The 21,234-nt window shown below is 46.1% G+C and overlaps 2 protein-coding genes across 2 annotated transcripts in view; one reads left to right on the forward strand and one right to left on the reverse strand.

Moving 5' to 3' along the window:
- The first annotated feature begins 1,426 nt into the window (after positions 1–1,426).
- Positions 1,427–4,444, forward strand: Burs (Cuticle-tanning hormone bursicon). The gene is made up of 2 exons (XM_089542671.1): positions 1,427–1,660; positions 4,232–4,444. Exons 1-2 carry the CDS (start codon positions 1,427–1,429, stop codon positions 4,442–4,444), a joined length of 447 nt encoding a protein of 148 aa, XP_089398797.1.
- Positions 4,445–9,985: 5,541 nt separating this feature from the next.
- LOC149344801 (uncharacterized) overlaps positions 9,986–21,234 on the reverse strand; it is a 76,722-nt gene continuing 65,473 nt past the window's right edge. The window contains exons 9-12 of the mRNA XM_089547309.1: positions 16,106–16,153; positions 13,387–13,422; positions 11,273–11,393; positions 9,986–9,996 (exon numbers count right to left, since the gene is read on the reverse strand). Coding sequence (XP_089403435.1) covers positions 9,986–9,996; positions 11,273–11,393; positions 13,387–13,422; positions 16,106–16,153 — 216 coding nt within the window. The remainder of the gene's footprint in view (positions 9,997–11,272; positions 11,394–13,386; positions 13,423–16,105; positions 16,154–21,234) is intronic.

Below are 21,234 nucleotides of genomic sequence, written 5' to 3' on the forward strand. Positions count from 1 at the left end.
TAGCTGCGGCACACTGTTTCAGGTTTTCGTGTGCTAATACAGTTTAGAGCATGCAGAAGCCTGGAATCCCATAGAACCTCCTTGCTTTGTTTTGAACGCTCCAGTGCAATGTCTCTCAGCGTAAATGTAAACCACTCTCTGCGGATATCAAAAGGCTCTCGCTGAAAAAGCTATATAGGAAGGGCACCTGAGAAGGGTTCAGGCGTCGACGCATGCCTGGACCAGAACCACGCTGCCACCCTTGCTGCCTAACGGAAGAATCATGCGTATATGAAAAATACACCTTGCAGTATACTTATGGTTAGTTTGTGAATCCCGGAGATTCACACGATACCTTTGAGAGGCTTTCCTTCGGATTAAGGAACTGGACGCGCTTGATATTACGTGAATGGCAAATCTGCTGGCGGGGCTTCTCTCGCAGGCCCTCAAAATGTTCGATCTAAAAAATAGGACAGACTTCTTCGTCCGGGCTTCTGAACCGATCTTTCTGGGTACATATTTAAGTTTTATCTACTGTCTAAGTTCAGGCCTCTTGTACGGCACCTATTCCCTCATTGTTGTCAATAGCAAATGTTTTTACCTTACAAGACTCCAGTCAGCCTATGCCGGCTAGCGCCGCTGCAAGCATTGCGTACCAGTTGCGTTATGTGCTGTCATTCCCTAGGCTATATCTTACTGCTACTCACCTATAGGACAGAAACGTGGTACTAACTATAAGGGTTGAACTTAAACTGACGGCAATGCAGACAGCTTTCGAAAGCAAAATGGTAGGTGCATCGTTAAGAGACAAAAAGAGGGCTGAGTGAGCCACAGAAGAGAGGCTAGTTAATGACATCCTTCGAAAAAAGAAGAATAAATGAGTATAGGCAAGGTATTTAATGTATAATTAAGATAAACGATGGCCGTTAAGGGTAACGGTTTGGATTGGAAAAGAAGGCAAGTGTACCAGGGGGCGGCACAAACTCACTACAAAATTAGGATGTTTACGGTGATAAGGTCACCTCTGTTGCTCGAAGACAGGGTTAATTAAAGGGGTGTGGAAAAGGCCTTTGTCCAGCAGTATACATAGTTATGCAGGTGGTGATCCCCGTATTGTGGAACGCACACTCCTGCGGTCGCTGTATTTAGCTCTCTGTGCAAAGCCAGCTCAAAACAGGCTTTCAGGCATTGCTGACCCTTTCCTGCGTTGCATGTTTCCCGTAGTGTCTGACATACCCAACACACCGAATTTATCGGAGCCCTAGGTACTGTTCAAATAAAAATAAAATTACGCCATGTCACTAACCCATATATCAGGGCTAGTTTTGGTGCGCGGTCAGTTAGGACCTCCAGTGCTCGGCGTCGTCTTCCATATGTTGAGCCGTTTCTTTTGTTTCGTCTCCTGTCAACGTAGCCAAATAAATTATTCCCTTTTCCGTGATTCCAGATGGCGCTGACACACTCAGCCCGCTGCCGGTTTCTGTCTTGCGGCGGCGGCGGTCTGGCGGCTGCGGGGAGCCTGCTTCTCGTGTTAGCAGCTCCCTTGCCCACGCTGTGCGCAATGGGTCCCGAGGAAAGCTGCCAGTTGCGCCCCGTCATCCACGTGCTCAAGCAGCCCGGCTGCCAGCCCAAGCCCATACCGTCATTCGCTTGCCAGGGCTCCTGTTCTTCCTATGTCCAGGTACGCCAACAGGAGAAGCCGCGAAATGGTGCGCCAGCTTTAGTGTATTTCTTGAAAACTAACAACGAGATTACTTTGTGACAAGTACGGCGAAGAAAGTTGCATACAAGACTCCTCAGATGGCGGTCATACGCTGAAGAAAAATTGGTTGCATATGCTTTGTTCTTAGGAGGGTAACGGCTTGAGCCAATTCTGAATCACTGGTAGCGTTTTCTACGAAAGCTGGCAGCGGGCCTGTTATGAGTTTATGACCAGTCTTGTTTCGTCACTTGTCCCCTCTTGTGCACTCTGTTCAGCCACACACTATTAAAATTCCTTGTTTCTCACTAGCAAAAGCTTAGTGCCCTTCTGATCTCTTTGCAAGTTGGAGACTATTTATTCATTTATTTGTGACGCCGAGTGTGCCGCGCGGCATAAAACGCGGAAATCACTGTTTTCAAGGAGTGTACGGAAAATCATTTGGGAGGTGCAGGAATAGTAGCCATGCTAGAACTGATATGTCATGCACTGCTGATGCAAACGTGAAGTGTGAAACGCCTGCTCGTTAATTCGCACATGGTTTTAGAAAATATTGTTGCCTGTATGCACAGTTTGTCAAAAAATCAAGCTATCTGGAGCCTTAACTGTGTGGCACGCTCTAAGCGGCATTTTATAGCTGTTATACAGACCTCTTGTTTCAGCAGCGTACATGGGCCTCTAGCATTTCTCCTCCATCGAAGCAAAGAGCATCAAGGTGTCCTTTTTGGCTTCTTCATTAAGACACTGCAGTCTTTACGCTAGAGTTTGTCCAAAATCACGCGGTTAGTAGTATATCCTGCAAAAGAAAACTGCCTTGCCAGTTTAAATGCTGATAAAAAAAAAAACGTGCCAATATTGTAGACAACACCCGCTGATATTCGTGCGACGCACACATCATTAACGTATTTTGCGATGTTGCAGATTCTATTATTATAAATATAGGCCACTTAAAACCCGTTAGCATTCTAAATATTTCCAAATTATCTTTTGGTGCGGAAAAAAAAGGTTAAGCAAAAAACGAAGGCTCCATATTTTCCTTGGCATAAATAGACAAACCACAACGCAAAAGAAGAAGCGGAATGCAAAGCCGAGATACACAGGGATACAGCTACCTTTCTTGGGCACATTTTCTGGCAAGCCCCGTCGTATGTCTCATGGCTCGTCCCCTTACGTTGTCAGAAGCATATATCCTTTCTGTCAGCGTATCAATAGGGCCTGTTGTGCGTTTAGAAAAAAATAAAGCTATGTAGAGTGAAAAGCTGAACTCATTGGCAGCTGTGTGCAATTTGTAGTGGCGACATCGAGATCGATTCTATAGTTGTCTTCTTCCATGATGTCTTCCAAATCAATTGTGATCACGAACTAACATCTTTGGCGTTTCGCTCTGCGCGTTTGCACGCGGTCTGTTGTTATGAACGGTACATCCGTTCAAGAGAACGGCAAGCTCCGTTCAATATGCGTTCGGCTTCAACCACTAGCTCTGGGTAAGTGCCTCCCATCGTGGTAGGTTTCTCTTCAACCGACGCTCCTCAACCACGCTTGGCTGTGTGAAGAAACCCGTTACACACCTCACCGCCTCGGTAGCTCCGTAATTGTTGAGATGCTCATTCGAGGCTGTGCATGTAGAAACCCATTACATACACCATCCGCCTCGGTGGCGCTGCAGTTAGCGCGTTCGGCAGCTGAACCAGATGGCGTGGGATCAATTCTCGGCTGCGGCGGCTGCGCTTCCATGGAGACGGAACACAAAAAATGCCCGTGTGCTGTGCGATGTGAGTGCACGTTCAAAAATAGTATTTCATCCGGAGTTCACAACTATAGAGCCTCTCTCTCTTCTTTTTTACAATGGCTGTTTCATATCTGTTCTCTCACGACACGGTTGATGTATCCACCACTAAGTTAGCCAGTTACTGCACCTTTCATGTCCTCAAAATTCAATTTCATTTTACATGCGCGGCCTGTGTGCAGATCGGTTGCAGAAAGCGCTCGCACCCAGGAGGGGCGCTATAGATATTTTGTAACCCTGGCGGATGCCACCCTGCAAACAGCTCCTGTTGCTATATGTCATACACCAATAAAGCTTCAGAGCACTGTCCGTATTGGAACCTGCTACTGATGCAAAAACTGGCGCCTTACGCACTGGTTTAAAATTTAGTACGAGCACTCCCCGCCTATTAGAACGAGAAACTGCGACACTCCTCAATAATAATTGTTCGCTACTTCAACTACAACATTCCAGAACTTCGAGCGGATTCAAGCTTTCGTTTCCGCTCTTTCTGCCTGTAAACTGGACTATTCTCATCTCCCTCTTCAGAGAATGGGGCATCTAAATTCATATAAATTGTTCTGAAGAAAATCCGCTCTTCCCCAATATTGCCAATATTGCCCTCTCGCACCAGGAGGCTCGTTATGCTTTTGTTAAAAACGAAAATCAACAAAGAAGGTGACCGCATTTGAGAAAAAAACATTTGTGCTGGATGTTCCGTCATCCTCATTTAGCAGGTTATGTAGTAAAATAAAATCCAACCTCGCCACATTTTTTTCCCTTGGCAGGTATCCGGTTCCCGCTACTGGCAAGTGGAGCGCTCCTGCATGTGCTGCCAGGAGATGGGGGAGCGCGAGGCCACAAAGGCGGTGTTCTGCCCAAAGGGTCCGGGGCCCAAGTTCCGAAAGCTCATCACCCGCGCGCCGGTCGAGTGCATGTGCCGCCCCTGTACAGCACCCGACGAAGCGTCCGTGCTGCCCCAGGAGTTCGTCGGCCTCTAAACGCGTGCTGCGATTTAGTTTCGGGCGCGACGATGCGAATAAACTACCATTCTTCTACCCGGCTACGAGCTCTGAGTTTCTCCCTTTTGGTAGATGATCTTGAGCGGCGTGCGGCATGTGACCTCTTCCACGGCAACGTTCAAGCTCTTCATTAAAGCAAAAACATAAAACCTCAACGAAGCTGTTGTACGGGCAAAAAGGAGGGTTTATCTGACCGGAACCGATGCGTTCGCCAAATCAGCCTGATGGGACAGCTGTGAAAGAGAGCCGTCTAACTTCGTAGCCGGAAAGCTTAACCCGTTAGACAGCAAAGTAGTCTCGAAAAACGTACCAAGTTTCTCTCATTTTTTATGCAGCCACAATTTTTCTATGTAATTTTGATTGTGAAAATTTATTACTTAATTGGTTTTTTGGTTAGAATTCAACAAAAATCATGCTTGTACGGAACACAAACGGATGCACAAGGAATCAATATATTTATTATGCCGATCAGCAGGCCTACATAGCATTACTTCTAAAGTGTGAGGGAAAGAAGGTCTGTAGGAATGCATAACAGACATGTGCTATCACGTTGACCGACTCAATTCCTACGATAAGCCGGTACGTTTGCAACACCAACTTTTCATATTTCGCATCCGCTGATGTCAGGCCTTCTCCAGCATTCTAGTTGGTGCTTTCTGTCCTGCATTCATTTTTTCCGTACCTTCCGTCGAGGGCTAATCATTTGCGGTGGAGCTGACTTTTCTTTTTTTTTGCAGATAAACAAATTTAGGCACTTTCCTCTTTGGCCCCTGCTCCCGCTTTTTTCTTCTTCCCGAATTTTCTCCTCCTGAAGCCTCTTTTGGCCATACGCGCAACTTATTCCACTCCTTTGCAGACTCGTTGGCAGTAGTAGTCTTCCTAGTGCCAGCTCCTACACTTTTTAATTCAGTGTGACTTGCTATTCTTGGTATGCCAGTCTGAAACATGCCTCCCGTCCTGTCCAGGCCTGTCCTCACGCTCGCCCTAACGCGCTCTAAACAGCCCGAAGATACAGCCTGTTTCTCCACAGCTACAGTACCAAAATGCGTTATACAGTTGGGGACGAGGAACGTGTTTCTTTGTATTGATAACCATCTAGAACTCATGTCGCTAATGGCCCATAAGTTGTGCTGTGTTTGAGGCGCTTGACAGTAACACTTTTGTGTGCGCCGTACTTTAGGTGTTATCAAAATTTCTCAGTTTAGCGTAGCGCTAGGAGCTCAGTTCCTGCTGTCGTGACGTGACAGGGGCCGCCGCGGTGGCACAGTGGTTAAGGCGCTCGGCTGCTCACTTGAAAGGCGAGGGTTCGATCCCGGCAGCAGCGGTCCTAGAGCCCCGTGTACTGTGCGATGTCAGAGCACGTTAAAGAACCTCAGGTGAACGAAATTTCCGAAGCCCTTCACTACGGCGTCCCTCATAGCCTGAGTCGGTTTGGGACGTTAAACTCCCCATAAACCGTAAACGTAACCTGACGGCGCAGTCATGAAAACACGAAAGGTGGCCGCCCCGTCTGGCTTTCTTTGGACTCAGTGGTCAGTTCGTTCACAGACCATTTCACGCGAACGAAAGGAACACTGGTCGGTGTGAGAGTCACCATTATCATCATTATCATCATCATCAGCAGCAGCAGCAGCAGCCTGAGTATGCCCACTGCATGGCAAAGACCTCTCCCATATTGTTACGAAGACGACGAAGCTGGCAGTGGCGCGGGATGGAGCGCTCGCGCTAGGCCAGCGGCCATTAAAATCATCTTTTGTTCATGGTTCACCACGTCTCATTCTTCGGCTGGCCGCCACGTTACATTTGGTGGAGGTGCTGGGTCGCTTCATCGCCATCCTGGTCCCGGAGCTTCGGTGTCCTGCGCCTGCCGTGGACGTCGGCTTGGAGTGCCTGGTCCGCGCCGCTCGGCCATGCCCCAGCCCGCCCGGCCTGAACCGACTTCGCCGCTCACCCCAGCCCCGTCCCCCGCCCGGATCACAAGACACAACGACCCAAGACCCGACCGAACCAAGACCCACACGTGAAGTCACCGCCCCCCTGCCCCTGCCGTCCGGTGCGTCCAAGGACCTCGGCCGTCAGCTCCTGGCACCCTCCGGCCCGGATGCTTCGTGGACTGGGACTCATCCTTCGATCATCTCATCCACTGTGGCGGCCAGCACTTCACCACATTGCCAGTTCTAACCTGGACCTGGAAGCCCATCACCGTTTCGGCCATCCCTTCATCGACGTCTTCTGTTTATGATCGTGACGAGCGCTCGGTGGGCCTGGGTAATGTTACGAAGACGACAAAGCTGGCAGTGGCGCGGGACGGAGCGCTCGCGCTAGGCCAGCGGCCATTAAAATCATCTCTTGTTCATGGTTCACCACGTCTCATTCTTCGGCAATATCTCTCCAATTATCCCTACCCTATACTAGCAGCGGCCACCATATTCACGCAAACTTCTTAATGTCATCCGCCAACCTAACAATCTGCCGCCCTCCTCTACGCTTGCATTAGCTTACGGTCCAGTCTGTTACTCTTAAGGAACATCGGTTAGCTTATCGTCACATTAAATTCCCTGAACAAGCCCATTTCTACTTCATGGTTTCGACTGAGATATCATTAGCCCCGCGTTTTTCCATTACCCATTCTGCTTTGTTCCGTTTTCTTAAAGTACACTTATCATTTTTGTTTCCATAGCTCACTACGCTGTCTTTAATTTACGTGGAACCCTTTTCGTTATCATCCACGTTTCTGCCCCATAAGGAGTACCGGTAAGGTACAGCGGTTGAATACTTTTCTTCTGAGAGATATTGCTAGACTGTCATTCATCACCTGAGAGAACCTGCCAGAAGTTTTTTCACTCTCGGGATCCGAATGTGTGGTCACTGCATGCCCTAAGTAGATGTAATCCTTTACCTCTTCTAGCTGGTCGCTACCAAAAGGGAATGGTGGTTCCCTTACGAGAGTGACGAAATTTACTTTAGCTCTCTGCATCTTATTTTTTAGACCCATCGTTCTTCTCTGCCTTTGTAACTAATTGATCACGCTTTGCAGTTCATCTCTTGAGTTAGCAAGATAATGCTACCAGCAAATCGTAGATTACTGAAGTATTCTCTATTAACTGTTATCACCAACTCTTCCAGGTGTCTCAATAGCACTGCCTAAATTGTGTCTCCCTGCCTGAAATTTTTTTCTTATTGGAACTTTATTATTGAATTTAATGGAAGACTATGGTAGCTCTGCAGCTGTTATAAATATGTTTATGTATTTGTACTTAAGGCTCTTCTACTCCCTCATTCCTCAATGCCTGCATGACTGCTGAAGTTTCCACTGAGTGAAATGCTTTGCCGCTATCTATGACGTTTATATATAACGGTTGATTGTATTCTGCACATTTCTCTACACCCTGATTGATAGTGTGAATATGGTCTATTCCCGAATATCGTTTACGAAAGCCTGTCGATATTGGCAATTACCTTAGTAAATACCTTATAAGCAACGGACAATAAACTGATCAATCTGTAACTTTTTAAGGCCTTGACGTCTCCTTTCTTGCGGATTAAGGTTACCTTGGCGTTCTTCCAAGCTTCTGGTAAGCTCGTGGTCATAAGGTGTTGCGTATAGTGGGTGGCTACTTTCATTCGCACAATTTCCCCTCCGTCCATGAACAGATCTGCTGTTGCCTGATCCTCTCGAGCTCCTTTCCCTCTTTGAATTGTGCCTCGTGACGTGCTCGTTTGACGAGCACAAATGTGACATCTGGAAGTGCACCGGCCAGTGACTGTACCATTTGATCGAGTTACCAGTAAACCAACTTCATTGAAGCAGTCGAGTCAGCAAGTAGACGACTTTCAACGTTGGTAACTGAACGACGAATGCACGGTGAAACGAAGACACAATAAGAAGGCAAACGACAAAGACGAGCGCGAACTTTGAAATGGCATTTATTAGAACTCCGGCTTCAGTAGATTCTTGGTGTTCTTGAAAAGGACACTCTATGACACGTATGCCAAAACTAGCAAAGTACAAACTATATTTTCCCAACCTACACAAAAGATATAGCTGGTTGAAAAAGGAATCTTAGGGCGACAAATGAAAGTTCATTCTCCAGTAATGCCAGTGAAGGAATGCGGATACATGCGCTCTAACCTCTGAATGCCTTTGAAAAGATCAATGTTAGCTCAACTCAGTACGCATATGTTAGCTTGCGCCAAAAGTTTGTCTTTATTCGCTTCATTTCAAGCCTACTATATGTCTCCTAGGAAGATTCCACCGGTGCGCTAAGCATCAATACCCCGGTTTTCAGTAACAAGAACGGGAACTGAATATTATTAGGCAGAAAAACAAATACTACTCAAATTCAGAACTTGAACTTGGGCAGTTTTGTGTAGTATTTAGGCAGCCATTTTATAAAACGAGAAAAAGCTATTTCCTCACAATTAAAGTCCAGTAAAAACCTCCGCAGTGAAAGATACCAGAGGGACGAACACACAAGTAACCTGAAAAAGAGCGGCAGAAGAATCCCAGTTCTGGGCTAAAAAGTTCTCAACAGGCAATATGCCCTCCACGGTAACAGCAACGATAGCCAATAGTGTCCAATATTGTGTAGCAATAGCTTCCAATGTTTTTCTTGTTTTTTTTTGTCGCCACTGTAATGGGATGAACCCACTGTCTGCTTTTGATCAAAAGCAACATTCTCGGTAGTTCGTCTCGCTTCAGTGGCTATACGCTGCTGCGGGGGTTAACGGTCTTTTGGCAGGTCCGGGCAGGGCGCATTTACCACTCATCCATTTGACGACTGTGCTCAGCTACCTGCGATAATCGAAACGAAGCGCCAGCACAAGCAATAAAATGAGATGTTCAAAAGGAGCAGCGAATCATCAAGGGACATGCGCATGAAACTTATCTCGCATTAGATGCTACCAATGCGATAGTTTTTGAAAGGCTTATACTGTGAAGCATTATCGATTTTTTGCCAGCTCTTAAAATGTTTTGAAGCACTTGTTGTTAACCGCGTACAATGGCCCATGCCCACACAGGGGAATCGGCCAAGAAGTGGGGTGCATTTGACAGCGTTGTAAACTCGTCTTCTGTGTAGTCAAATCAGGTACTCAAAAATATTCGTCAACAACGTAACTTAATCCTTACTACACTACTGTGTAGCTACTATCTAGATGTGTCACTTTATTTCCTACCATCCGGCTTATTATGGCAATATATTCACTATCTAGCTTACTGCCCAGCATTATTTTCTACTATGCAGCTTATTATAGCTATCTAGCTACTATCTAGTTTGCTTTCTACCCTACTATCTAGCTTTACTATTCTCTCTTGATATCATGCGTCCTTTTAAAGCATGCGTCAGCGATTTCAGTTCTGTAACACAGTTTCTGCTCCAATATAATATCACGTTGTGCGGACGACTGCGGCAAGTTGCATCATTCAGCGCGAGCAGCGGTAGAAGACGCTGGGCGCATAACGACAGACAAAGCGACCCTACAAAAAGCTAGTGAGCCGTACGGCTAAGCAGGAAGTAATCATCCCAGGCCTGCAAGCAAAAAGAAAATGAATCAAAAAGCACGAGCACCGTGTTGATTGTAGCGAGCTCCCGCACCGGGTCAAAAATGTTTCTCAGTGGTGATTGCAAAGAGAAGAGAAGCCAAGGCGGATAAACACAGAGGGGCACATTTTTAAGAATAACTCCCCCTTACTCCAGGCAATTTTACCAGCGGTGTGCGTTCAAATTTAAGAATGTGGTAATTTTTAGAGGTGGTCCTTATTCACTGAGAGCGCATTTATTAGGATAAATGATCATTGGGAAGTGAGCACTGAGCTCAACATTATAATTTGGGTTTGCACCCTGGTGTTATGTTGCAGACCTTACCTTCGGAAGGCAATAGTGTAAATGTGAGCAATGGTAACTTGATTACAAATGAGCACGGCGAATAAGGCCATGCACGTGTGCATGTAAACATGTGCGAATTTTCAGGCACTAAACTCTAAATTAAATGAAACTAAAAAAAACTAAAAAACAAACTAACAATGGTCACTTATCAGTTCACACTGATATACTTATATGTTATATGTGTGAACTTATGCGTTCACACTCATTTCCAAGGTTGCTGAAGCGGTTATGAATCCACTTAGGAACACTATCAAATTTAAATTACGTGTTCTACTCATTGGTACAATTTATTTGTTGTGTATTTATCAACGTATCCCGGGCTGAGAACTGTTTACTTGACGTTTACTAGGAAAGCTAAAAAGAACAGCCGACATGAGTCGGCATGTGCTATACAACAAAGCGTATGTATATATTGCAGAAGCTTAATAATCATCAGCCTGACTACGCTCACTGCATGAAAAAGCCCTCTCCCATATCTCTTCAATTGACCCTGTCCTGTGCGAGCAGCTGCCACCTTTACTCCGCAGACTTCTTAAGCTCATTTTAATAGCTAGTCCTCTAACACTGCTATATACCTTATTTTTGCTATAGTTCCCGCTCCAACCACCCACACATCGGTCCTTACGTTCAGTCTTCAATCACGGTTGCTTTTCTTCTCCAACATGTACCAACTTGCGCAAAACTTCTACAGCTTAATAGAAAATAACGGCTTTAAATGGGTACGGGTGTGAAAGGGTGGCATTCATTGGTTGGCAGCAGGCCGCCTTGCCCAGTAGACACAAGATTCTAGGAACAGCATGAAGCGAGACAGCAGTGCGTCGAAAAAGAGTGGCTAGTTAGCACCGCTTTTAGGCTCCTTTCACCTGCACACATCAATGCTATTTGTAAGTTCGCTGATACTGAACGCAGCGATACTAACATAATGGGATGGTGACGAATCTTGAGAATGGGTTCAGGGAAGCCAGCGCATCCCAGGTATCGCAGTAAGTCCTCGCCAGCAGTTCGATTGGGCTAGTCGTGAGCACCTCGGTCACCAGGCACTGGGAGGAGGCAAAGCACCAGAGATGAAAGCAGCAAAAATGTATGAACTGCATGATCTACAGATAGGTGTTTCAGCGTTCCATCAATGAAAAGATGCAACAACTACTAAAAGCTGCTTAGGAATAAGCCCTGGTTCGCATTGATAAGCCTACTAAAAAACTAAGGAAAAAGTCCATTCAATCACAGCACACGCACTTACATGCACGGCCTTACTGAACGTATGCTATCCTAGCGCTATCTTATGAAGCAATAATAGTATACAGAACTACAGTTGTTTCAACATTTCGTGTGAATATTATAATCATTTCGGTAACTCTCGCAGTGACCAATGGGATCATGACACTTTCCATGGTAGGAACCTAATAGGGGCACTAAGAACAACACAGCTCAGTTGTTTTTCTTGATAATTGCTCCTCTGGCCCACCGTTGTAATGTTAACGGTTGCGTGACAGCAAAAGACACGTTTATCGCTGAGAAATTGGGATTTAAAAATCTTTTTGCGTGTCTATTCAAATTCGCGAGGTCCTTACCAAAAAGGACGGGTTGCCACAATTTCGAAGTGAACTGCGGTGTGGCATAGCTTCTGGGATCGGCACTCAAAAGTTGCTATCGACGCAGACATTTTGGTCCGCGAAATTGGCCGCAGATGGCGAGACTTGTTTTTGAGGTCTTTTTCTAAGTTGCAAAAAAGCTCCCGTTTCGGCAGAAATGACCTCTTTGGGATCAAAACGCGATACACTATCGATGCAAGCCCGCTTCAATTTTCCCTCTGTGGCCCTTTAAATGAAATGAGAATAGTGCTAAAACATAATAAATCTCAATGACAACAGCTATGTTTGCAGACAAGGAAGAGTGAATTGACACAAAGTAGCTTTTTCATGCGAATTCTAGCTTTTAGCATTGCATTAAGCTCTCTTCAAGTCCTAGATATGCAGCGGGATATGTACGCGCTATACAACACATCTTTACAAAGCAATGAGAAAAAGTAGCTTTAGAATTGTGTGTGGAACAGCAGTATTTGTTCATGTAAACTTGTTAATCCGAGCCCTCTTACAACGGCGACCTGATAACTATAATTAATTAGGGCTCTGTAAGCCAAACGGAAGCAAAGCCGTTCCGCGCCACTACCCTCAATTGGCAAAAAGCTCGAATGAATGGGTGAAGATAAAAAATTGCTGCATAAGCTAAGATTTTATAAACGAGACTGAAAATCCGGCATTTGAACGGGAATTTCAAAACCGCTGCTCTACAAGCTACGGACCTACTCTGCCTCTTCAGGAAGCGAACGGTAGCCTTTCATCTCTTCACGATTCAAAGCTATTGTAATTCAAGAACACTCTTAATGCACACTTTCATTTCTCTGGTTCTAATTAGAAATCGCGGTGCGGCGTAGTAATTGAATGTAACTCAATTACACATATTCGATAGTAAAGCAGCACCACGGAGTCAAGCACTCCATTACCACATCATCAGTGCTTCACTCTGTTCGCGTTTCCGAATCACTTCGCTTAAGGCAGCCGGCGCATCTGTAATGGGTTTCGTACTCCATTGCTGGCAGAAAAAAACCTGTTTAACGCTGTGTTGCCGCGGTCTGGAACCTTACAAGTCCGGCCAAATTTCTCTCGTGCTGGTGATCCAATGAGCCCAAAGCGTGCCACTTTCACAGTGACGAAAGGCTCTTCGTTGGCAGCCGCCTTGCATTCGACGTTTTCCATGAACCTCGAAAGGCGTGCAGAGAAAAAAGAGGAGAGGTAACTCTTCATTGTGTAACTGTAGGTGGCTATTAGACTGCGCACCACTCGCTGCCTGGTGTAACCTATGCCTTCCGCGCGAACCGGCGGCCATGATACTGGCTATCACTTGCCAGAGATATGACAGCACAACAAGCTCATTCCTTGCGCATGTAATTAGCATCCATTCCTAATTAGCATAACCACGCAGGTGGCAGAAAGGTGAATGGAATACTCTAGGGAAGAAAAACCAAGCACTTACCTCGAATGTTGAAATAAGCGACGAAAAAACGGACTGCTGTAAAGGTTAAGAACAAAACATAAACATTTTCTTGCTGTTTAGCAATTTCTGCACATACAGCTCAGCGGAAGTGCGGGTTATAAGAATTCAGTCTTTATAGTGCACTTTTTTTATACCAGCTAATTTATCCCCTTTTATGGAGTTTGCCTAAAATAGCTTACGAAAAACTGAGAACGAATGCACTCCATTACACAAAGTTAGCCGGGCCATTTGGTACAAAGACAGGACCGAGAATCGTGCTTTTCTTCTCCGGTCCTGCCTTTCGCGCACTTTTGTTGTTGCAGTTAGGAATGGACTAGTACTCGCGTGGATAATAAGTTTCCTGTGTGTGTGTGTCCCGGTTGCATTACTGTCAAAATGCGTGTGGAAGAGAAACGTGGTTGTTTTATTTTCTTACGGCAGATGTGCGCCATTCGGTCCGCTTATTCAACGACCCGTACCACTTTCTGACACTAAGTGAAATTCCTTGAAAAGTCACACAGCGGACGATGTTGTGTGTGTTCTTTATGAGATCATGTATTTACAAGTTCCTCGTGGGAAGTGCAACTAGGTGTAGCCGGGGAGCAGACACACTGAAAATTCTGCGGCCCATATTCGACTCGTCACCTGACGAGATGTCTGGGAAAATCGACATCACGACGATAAAATTAACATTTGTGTAAATTCTCACGACATTCAGCGACAGCGCCTTTCCTTTTCAAAAATTCTAGTTCCGTCTCATAACCCCTACGCACACGAGCACTCTCCGTGGCCTTGGACGAGCGAGAACGCTCATGTGTCGATCTGTGCCACGAATCGAGTGTTTAAACGAAGCACTGCACGACGAGAGACGAGCGCCTCTTTCGTAGCGTCGTTCAGTACCTTCGTCTGCATCAGGCGCTTCGACACAGGGCGCCTTTCACGTACGCCCTACACCGTGAGGGGTGTCCTTGTATTCCGTGTGCTGCGTGATGTTATTGCACGTTCAAGATTCCTAGGGGGCCGAAATAATTCCGCAGCCCTCCAATAAGGCACCGCTTTCCCTATTTCGTTTTCCCTTGCCTATCGGCGCGCTTGAGGTGTCCAATAAGCTGTAAGATATTTACTACCCCTTTTTCTTCCTCAACGTCAATTGTGATTTTCTGCTTCGAGACTTTTAACGAGCTGTTTCGTTGCTTATAAAAAACATAAAATGGCTACAAATAAAAAATAAGCGCCTCTTTGGGCAGATGCTACCTGAGCACAAAAATTGTCCACTTAATAGTCACGCCGTCTTCGCGAGGCCACGTAACGCATGATCGTGATGGCCCTTGTGGCAAGGAACAGTGAAGACTCATTACTGAGAGGAGACGCTTCGAAGGCTGTGAAGATTCGTGTGCCTTATTTTTAAGACTAAAGACATTTACTGCAAATCCTTAGCAATAGTTCATTGTTGATTTCATTTGCACCTTGTGCTTATAACATTGCGTATGAATTCTCAACCTACTCACATTTTTAAATCTTTTATCTGTTTTTTAGTAAAACCTGGCTGCCGTTGACTCATCTGATGTCTCCCCATGACTGAATATTGTGTGTATGCGGTGTGTGTCGGTGTCCCTGTTCTTCACCCTCGATTCGCGCAGTTCCTTTTCGCTATGGTGAACCAACTAGCCTGTGGCATTACGCCTGTACCTTTGCGAAAAACCCCACTCAACGAAACACAGAATGGCCGGGCGCCGGCCTAGAGAATATGGCGCGGAGGAAGTTGCAGCGGCAGCTGGGAGCTGACGCAGCCAAAGAGCGCTCAGTGTGCCTTCGGGCAGCACATAACCAAGTTTGAGCGCTAATTAACCGAGCGGCTCCATCCCATCCTCACCTCGCATCTCTTCCGTCCATATATCATATCCGAAGTTTTTGGACAAAACTTGAGTATTGGAAAATTGTATGGTAGTGTGACGAAAATATTTAAGGTAATGCGCCGTTTCTCCAGCGTGTGGAATAATCTTTCCTTTACAGTTTTTCATCGCTCGCATCGAGCAGTTGAGACTGCCTTAGAAAACCAATAGAGAACATTTTTGACGACAAAAAAAAAGAAGTTAATAGCAAGAAACTGGAAACCTGCCAACGGGAGATATGCGGATTTTTTTATTGCTGTAATGAAATCTTCCAGTATATAAAAGATACGTTCGTAAACTATTTGCCGTTCAGAAATGCTTTTGTTCATAATTGTTGAGTATTAGCTAACGAATAGAAACCCTAATTCTCAATCGCAGGAGGTACCCTACACGGCACAAACAGCTAAGCACAGCAGATGCTGTTGGCTGGCGGAAAATACATTCTAATCAATTTTTAAACCTACATAAATACAGCAGAATGTATCCTACTCAATACCTTGACACCTGCCGCTCGTTTGAGAGTGTGCCACACATTGCAACGCACCGTGGGGGTGCGAGGGCAACCTTGAACTTTCTGAGACGGCATATACGTGTTACGAGCAGTGGGAGGTTGAACTGACTAACGTACCATAGGACGATGAGCTAAAGCCTATCTGCCAGGTTCGTAAAGCAACTCGGGTCACGAGTTCTAGAATGAGGACCCAACCATCGGATCGTAAAGGAACTCACCAGATCGGTTTCTAAATAAAGGCTATTCTCTCTCTTCCTGAGAGCTTCAAATCATCAGCGCTGACTTGAATGTATTTGTTTACAGAAACACTACTTACCTGGATTAGCCGTCCTTGCTTGCACAGCATTGCCGTGTTGTTTATGCACTGCACAATGAAATAGGTAAAGACGGAAGTTTTTTCACCAAGAAAGGCAGAGAAGTAGGCCTGAGTTATTTTTGTCTGGCTATGCACTGAAGAAGGCGAAGAGATAGTGAAAGCGGGGTATAGGAGAGAACTGCTAATTTATACAATAACATCACCAATGCCTCAAACTGCAGTCACGAGTCGAGACCCGCGACGCATGAAAACCGAAGTAGCACTTGAACTTCGGCAGAAGTTTCCAAGCTGCGAGGAATTTCACCAGTGCTAGGATCTTTGATATAGCCTGGCGCCGAAGATCGCCGCAGAAGCGACAGACATCCCCCTGTCGCTCTCGCACAAGGGGCAAACTGCGATAAAGTGAACCACGCTGTCAGGAATGCAACACGGCTCAGAGTCTATACAGCCCCTAATTTCAAATTAGATTAATGCCACGCCTACATGTCCAACATTTTCGGAGAAAAATTTTAAAAATTGAAAAATTTTGAGACACTGTTATGGAAGCACTGGAGTTATGGTCGATTGTTCTGATGTGTGGAAAAATATTTAAAAAATTTTCCTCCATCGATTGCATCGAGTATTTAATACTGTCGTGCAAAACCATCAGGATAAAAACCAAATGGATATCGAGGAATAAAACTAACGACTATAAGTGGGCCGCAATGGAAATATTAGCGAAATTTCTTCACGTTTTACACTCCAGGAGAACGAAACGTTCTTAAATATTCCACAAATACTGCACAAATTTCCCGCCCGCGAAGAACGTAAAAGCAGCAATGCTTTACCGGCAGGGCCCAACGTGAAAACAAGATCAATAGCAAGTCACTCAACTCACTCGCTGTGCGAACTCTCTCACGGGAAATAGCAATGGGTACTCATCCAAAGACCCCCGGTACACTAATTCATCGATCACACACTGTTGGCGAGTCATACGTGACGATGAAGAAAATACTTCATAAGAGTGAGTCCTTTGTTTCCTTTCACGCGGAAATAGACCTACGCCAAATCGGTCCCCTTGCTTGCTATGCGATGTTTAATGCCGGAAATACCACCCAACAGATTCATCGTTAAGAAACCACGCATTGTCGGTCCATCACGCCCGAACATGGAAGATCACTGAACACAACAGACTTAATGCCTTCTATGAAAAGCAGCTTATGAAGCAGCCGGAGGACTCGCAGACGAAACTGCAGCCGCCGTCACCGCCGCCGCCGTGATGCCTGGCGGCTATCCCGCGTCTATGTTGTTTTGGTTTTATGGGGTTTAACGTCCCAAAGCGACTAAGGCTATGAGAGACGCCGTAGTGGAGGGCTCCGCAAATTTTGACCACCTGGAGTTCTTTAACGTGCACTGACATCGCACAGTACACGAGCTTAATAGTCGCCCCGAACGTCGCGAGTCATGCACATGCAATGCGGTTCTCTGGGAAAGAAGGTCATTAACGTCACCCGCAGTGGTTTTAAATGAAGTGCGCGTCATTACCGTCGCTTCTAGTGGTTTTAAATGCAATGTGCATCTCTGGAAGAGGAGGTCATTAACGTCTGTAGATACTTTAAATGCAATGCACTTTTCTCAGAAAGAGAGGTCGTTACCATCGCCCATAGCGCCTAAATCTAGCACGCAATACTGAGTTCGAGTTCCCAGTTTCGAACCTGATCGCGGGCGCCGTGTACAGATGGAAGCGAAACGCAAGACGCCCGTATGCTGTGCGATGTCACTGCACGGTAAAGATCTCCAGGAGGTGGAAATTATTCCGGAGCCTTCCACTACCGCACCTCTTTCTCTCTTTATTCTTTCACTCCCACCTTCCTCCCTTCGCTCATTGAGCGATTGACGAGTCCACTACGAAATGAGACTGTTAATGCCCCATTTACTTTCATCTGAAAACCATTAATTTGTTTTTTTAGCGCGCAATGAACCAGTCGGGTTTATTCCTCTGCTCCTGGACTCAGGTTATGTTTTGACTTCCGAAGCAGAAGTAAATGGTGCTCGATGACATAGGCTTCATGCTCTCGCTCTCGTTTGCAGGGAGCCGGCGCACGCAAGTGTGGCAGAAATGTCGTCGACGTGAATAAATTTTTGCGGGCGACTTGAATGCGGAATCGTTCAAGCAATTTCATTGCACTCGTTTTTGGCTCCTTATCTAGTGGTTTCTTGCGAGCTTGAAACTGAGCGCGCGCAAGGAAGGCGGGCATTCTGTTCGACGACCACCGAGCCCGTTGCTGCTTTCGTCGCCGAGCAGACATTCAATCCATTGTGTGTGCAGGTGAGTACATAAACAGTTTTCTTTTAGGACAACTTTTCAGTGTCCTCCACACTGTCCGGACTGCGTCACCACTGGGTGACATTTTATGGGTGTGCCGGGTAGCGTTCCCAGTACTTCTTACGAGAACTCTAGAACATCTCGTTGTCCTCAGTGTCCTGGAGGAACAAGTATACGTTACATCTCGCTCAAACGTTATCGTCACCGTAGGCGCCACGGAAGCCGGCAACATTGAAGACCTGATCGAAGTGAACATGCAATTGCTTCTAGACCAAGGAATCGGCATCGCAATAGGCAGCGCACATTTCCGCCATGGCCAAGCTGAAGTATACTGCTGACGACTTCAGCCAAGAACACCGCGTATTTCGTCGTTGTTCCGAACGGCTTGCAAGAAGAAATTATGTAGGCTTCGCACAACGAACCAGCGGGCGGACACCTCGGGTTTACCAGCACCCTTTTTCGCATTCAGGATAAATACTACTGTCCTTGATTTTCTGCCGACATCGCACAGTTTGTCAAAAACATACCGGGAATGTGAAGAACCGAAGACGTAGCCGGTTAGGCCAGCTGGATTTTTGAAGCTCATGCCATCACCGAGCAAGTCCTTTCAACAGATTGGAATGGATCTCCTCGGCCTCTTCCCAACGTCTACATCGGGTGACAAGTGAATCATCGTAGCCATCGACTACCTGACCCACTGCGCTGAAGCAAAAGCCCTGCCATGTGGTACTGCGGTGGAAGTAGCAAAGTTTTTTGCCAAGCAGATATTGCCTCACGGCATCCCAGAAGTCCTTATCATGGATAGGGGAACGGAATTTAAAACAGAGCTCACCTAAGCCATTCTGAGCGACAGCCACACAAGCCACTGGCGTACTACTGCGTACCATCCGCAAACCAAAGGTCTTACGGAGCGCCTGAACGAAACTATCGCTGACATGGTCGCCTTGCATGTGGACACCAAACACATGGCATCAGATGCCATCCTTCCTTATGTCGTCTATGCCTCAATACAACTGTGCAAGAAGCCACCCAGACGACACCATTTAGGCTCGTTCATGGCAGGGATGCAACCACCACACTTGACGCCAAGCTCCCAAACGTCACAGATGAAGACAGCATCAACGTCGCTGCCTACCTTAAGCGCGCAGAATTCCTACTGTTTACCTGTGTGCTGATAAAAGATCAATAGCGCACCGACGCCTGATGATACACCCTACTCTGACTTGACGCGGAACACAAGCCGTGTAACCAGTTAGGGCTGTGGACGCCTATTCGACGACGCGGACTTACTTCAAAGCTTCTGCGCCGCTACCTCGGGCCATACAAGATTATTCGTCGACTTGGAGGGCTTCAATACGAAAAGTCGCCCGACGGTGCGACAGCATCATAACGGTGCTGTTCATGCCGAGAAGTTGTGCGTATCGTGGGTCTAAAGCCATATTATAGACGGTAACGGGCGCTATTTGCAGCCCAAGTGTTTTACTCTTCTGGGTTCACTTCCTGTTAGTTTGCATTCCTTTCTTTTTGTTTTGAAGCATTGAGCCGATGCTTATTTCAGAGGAGAGCAATGCCGGGTATCTTTGTAGTTTGTTTATTTACGCTGAAAACTGCCGGCAGGTGGCTTCAATATTTTGTTTATGATGCGAGATATGACCAGACTAATCTCGATTGATCGTAGCCGCGAAAAAATGCTTTCAAAATTTTTCGCATCGTTCTAGTTGCTTTTGATTTTTTTATCTCGAAAGTTCCCTCCCAGCTTTAAATAAACTTAGCGCGGCCAAAACTGCAGGCTTTCTGTTGGACGACCGCCGAGCACGGATCTTGCTTTCGCCGCCACCGAGTCATTCAGTCCATTGTGCGCGCAGGTCAATTAACCGCTGTTCTTGTTAGCCAAAAAAAGTATTGCACATACCAACACTTGGGGGGGGGGGGGGTCGGCCAAGAATCAGGAGGCAACATTTTTCTTTTAGAAGGCCTTTTTATTGTGTTCCTCGCTTCCTACACTGCCGTCACCGATACGGGACAATATGATTCCTGTGCCACTAGAGAAAGCAGTCGTTTGTGGACATGAAATTGTAGATTTGGAAAGTGCTGAACATTACAGTAGTTATGAGCTTTCGCGTTTCTTTTTTGTTGCAAAGCTACAGACCAAAGAGATGGTGTTAGAGAAGCAAACTAGATGGCGCAGCTTGCCTGGGAGCGCAGGCTTTAATTTTTGTCGGAAATGACGTAATATTGGTCAGGAGGTAGGAAGAAACTTTATCTGGAAATACACGGAGTCTCATTCGGGACTGCAGTGGAAAGGAATGTCTTTCTGCAAGAGACATGTAAGCAGTTAGGCTAATCCAGAAAACATGCGAACTTTGTTGTTTCTTCGGCGTCCATACGTAGCGCGTGACAATACCTTTCACATGACTTATGCGCGCGAAATTAGATTCTCAATACGTGCCGCCATGGGACAGAATGACATGCCCCAGGAGCCGCCCAATAAACTAACGTGGGTATGCGAGCACGTTAACAACGTGATAGCATTTATGTTCCCGTCACAGCAAAAATATTCGGTTTCTCCGTGACGACATTCTCTGATTGGTCCTGAGGGTCGTGACGTCATCAGCACCACAAGAGAATGTGCAAGTACCCTCCATTGGATTATCAGACGGGAGTATGCTAATCCAAGCCACTAATCCACCTTAATCTACTATTTTTCAATAATCCGCTTTTATCTTCTCACTACAATCACCACTTATCTATATGAATCCGCCGACTAAACAATCCACCTAAATCCTTTTTCTGGGAGTACTTTCAAAACTTTGGGTATCCTACG

This window comes from Amblyomma mixtum, chromosome 5, assembly GCF_055824585.1.
Source record: "Amblyomma mixtum isolate Tamu chromosome 5, ASM5582458v1, whole genome shotgun sequence".
In the NCBI taxonomy this organism is placed as follows: Eukaryota; Metazoa; Arthropoda; class Arachnida; order Ixodida; family Ixodidae; genus Amblyomma; species Amblyomma mixtum.

Excerpts from the sequence above, each read along its gene's own strand:
- Burs (XM_089542671.1), top strand. The coding sequence starts at position 1,427 with ATGGCGCTGACACACTCAGCCCGCTGCCGGTTTCTGTCTTGCGGCGGC. Across the intron at positions 1,661-4,231 it reads CCTGTTCTTCCTATGTCCAG|GTATCCGGTTCCCGCTACTG; the intron begins GTACGCCAACAG and ends TTCCCTTGGCAG.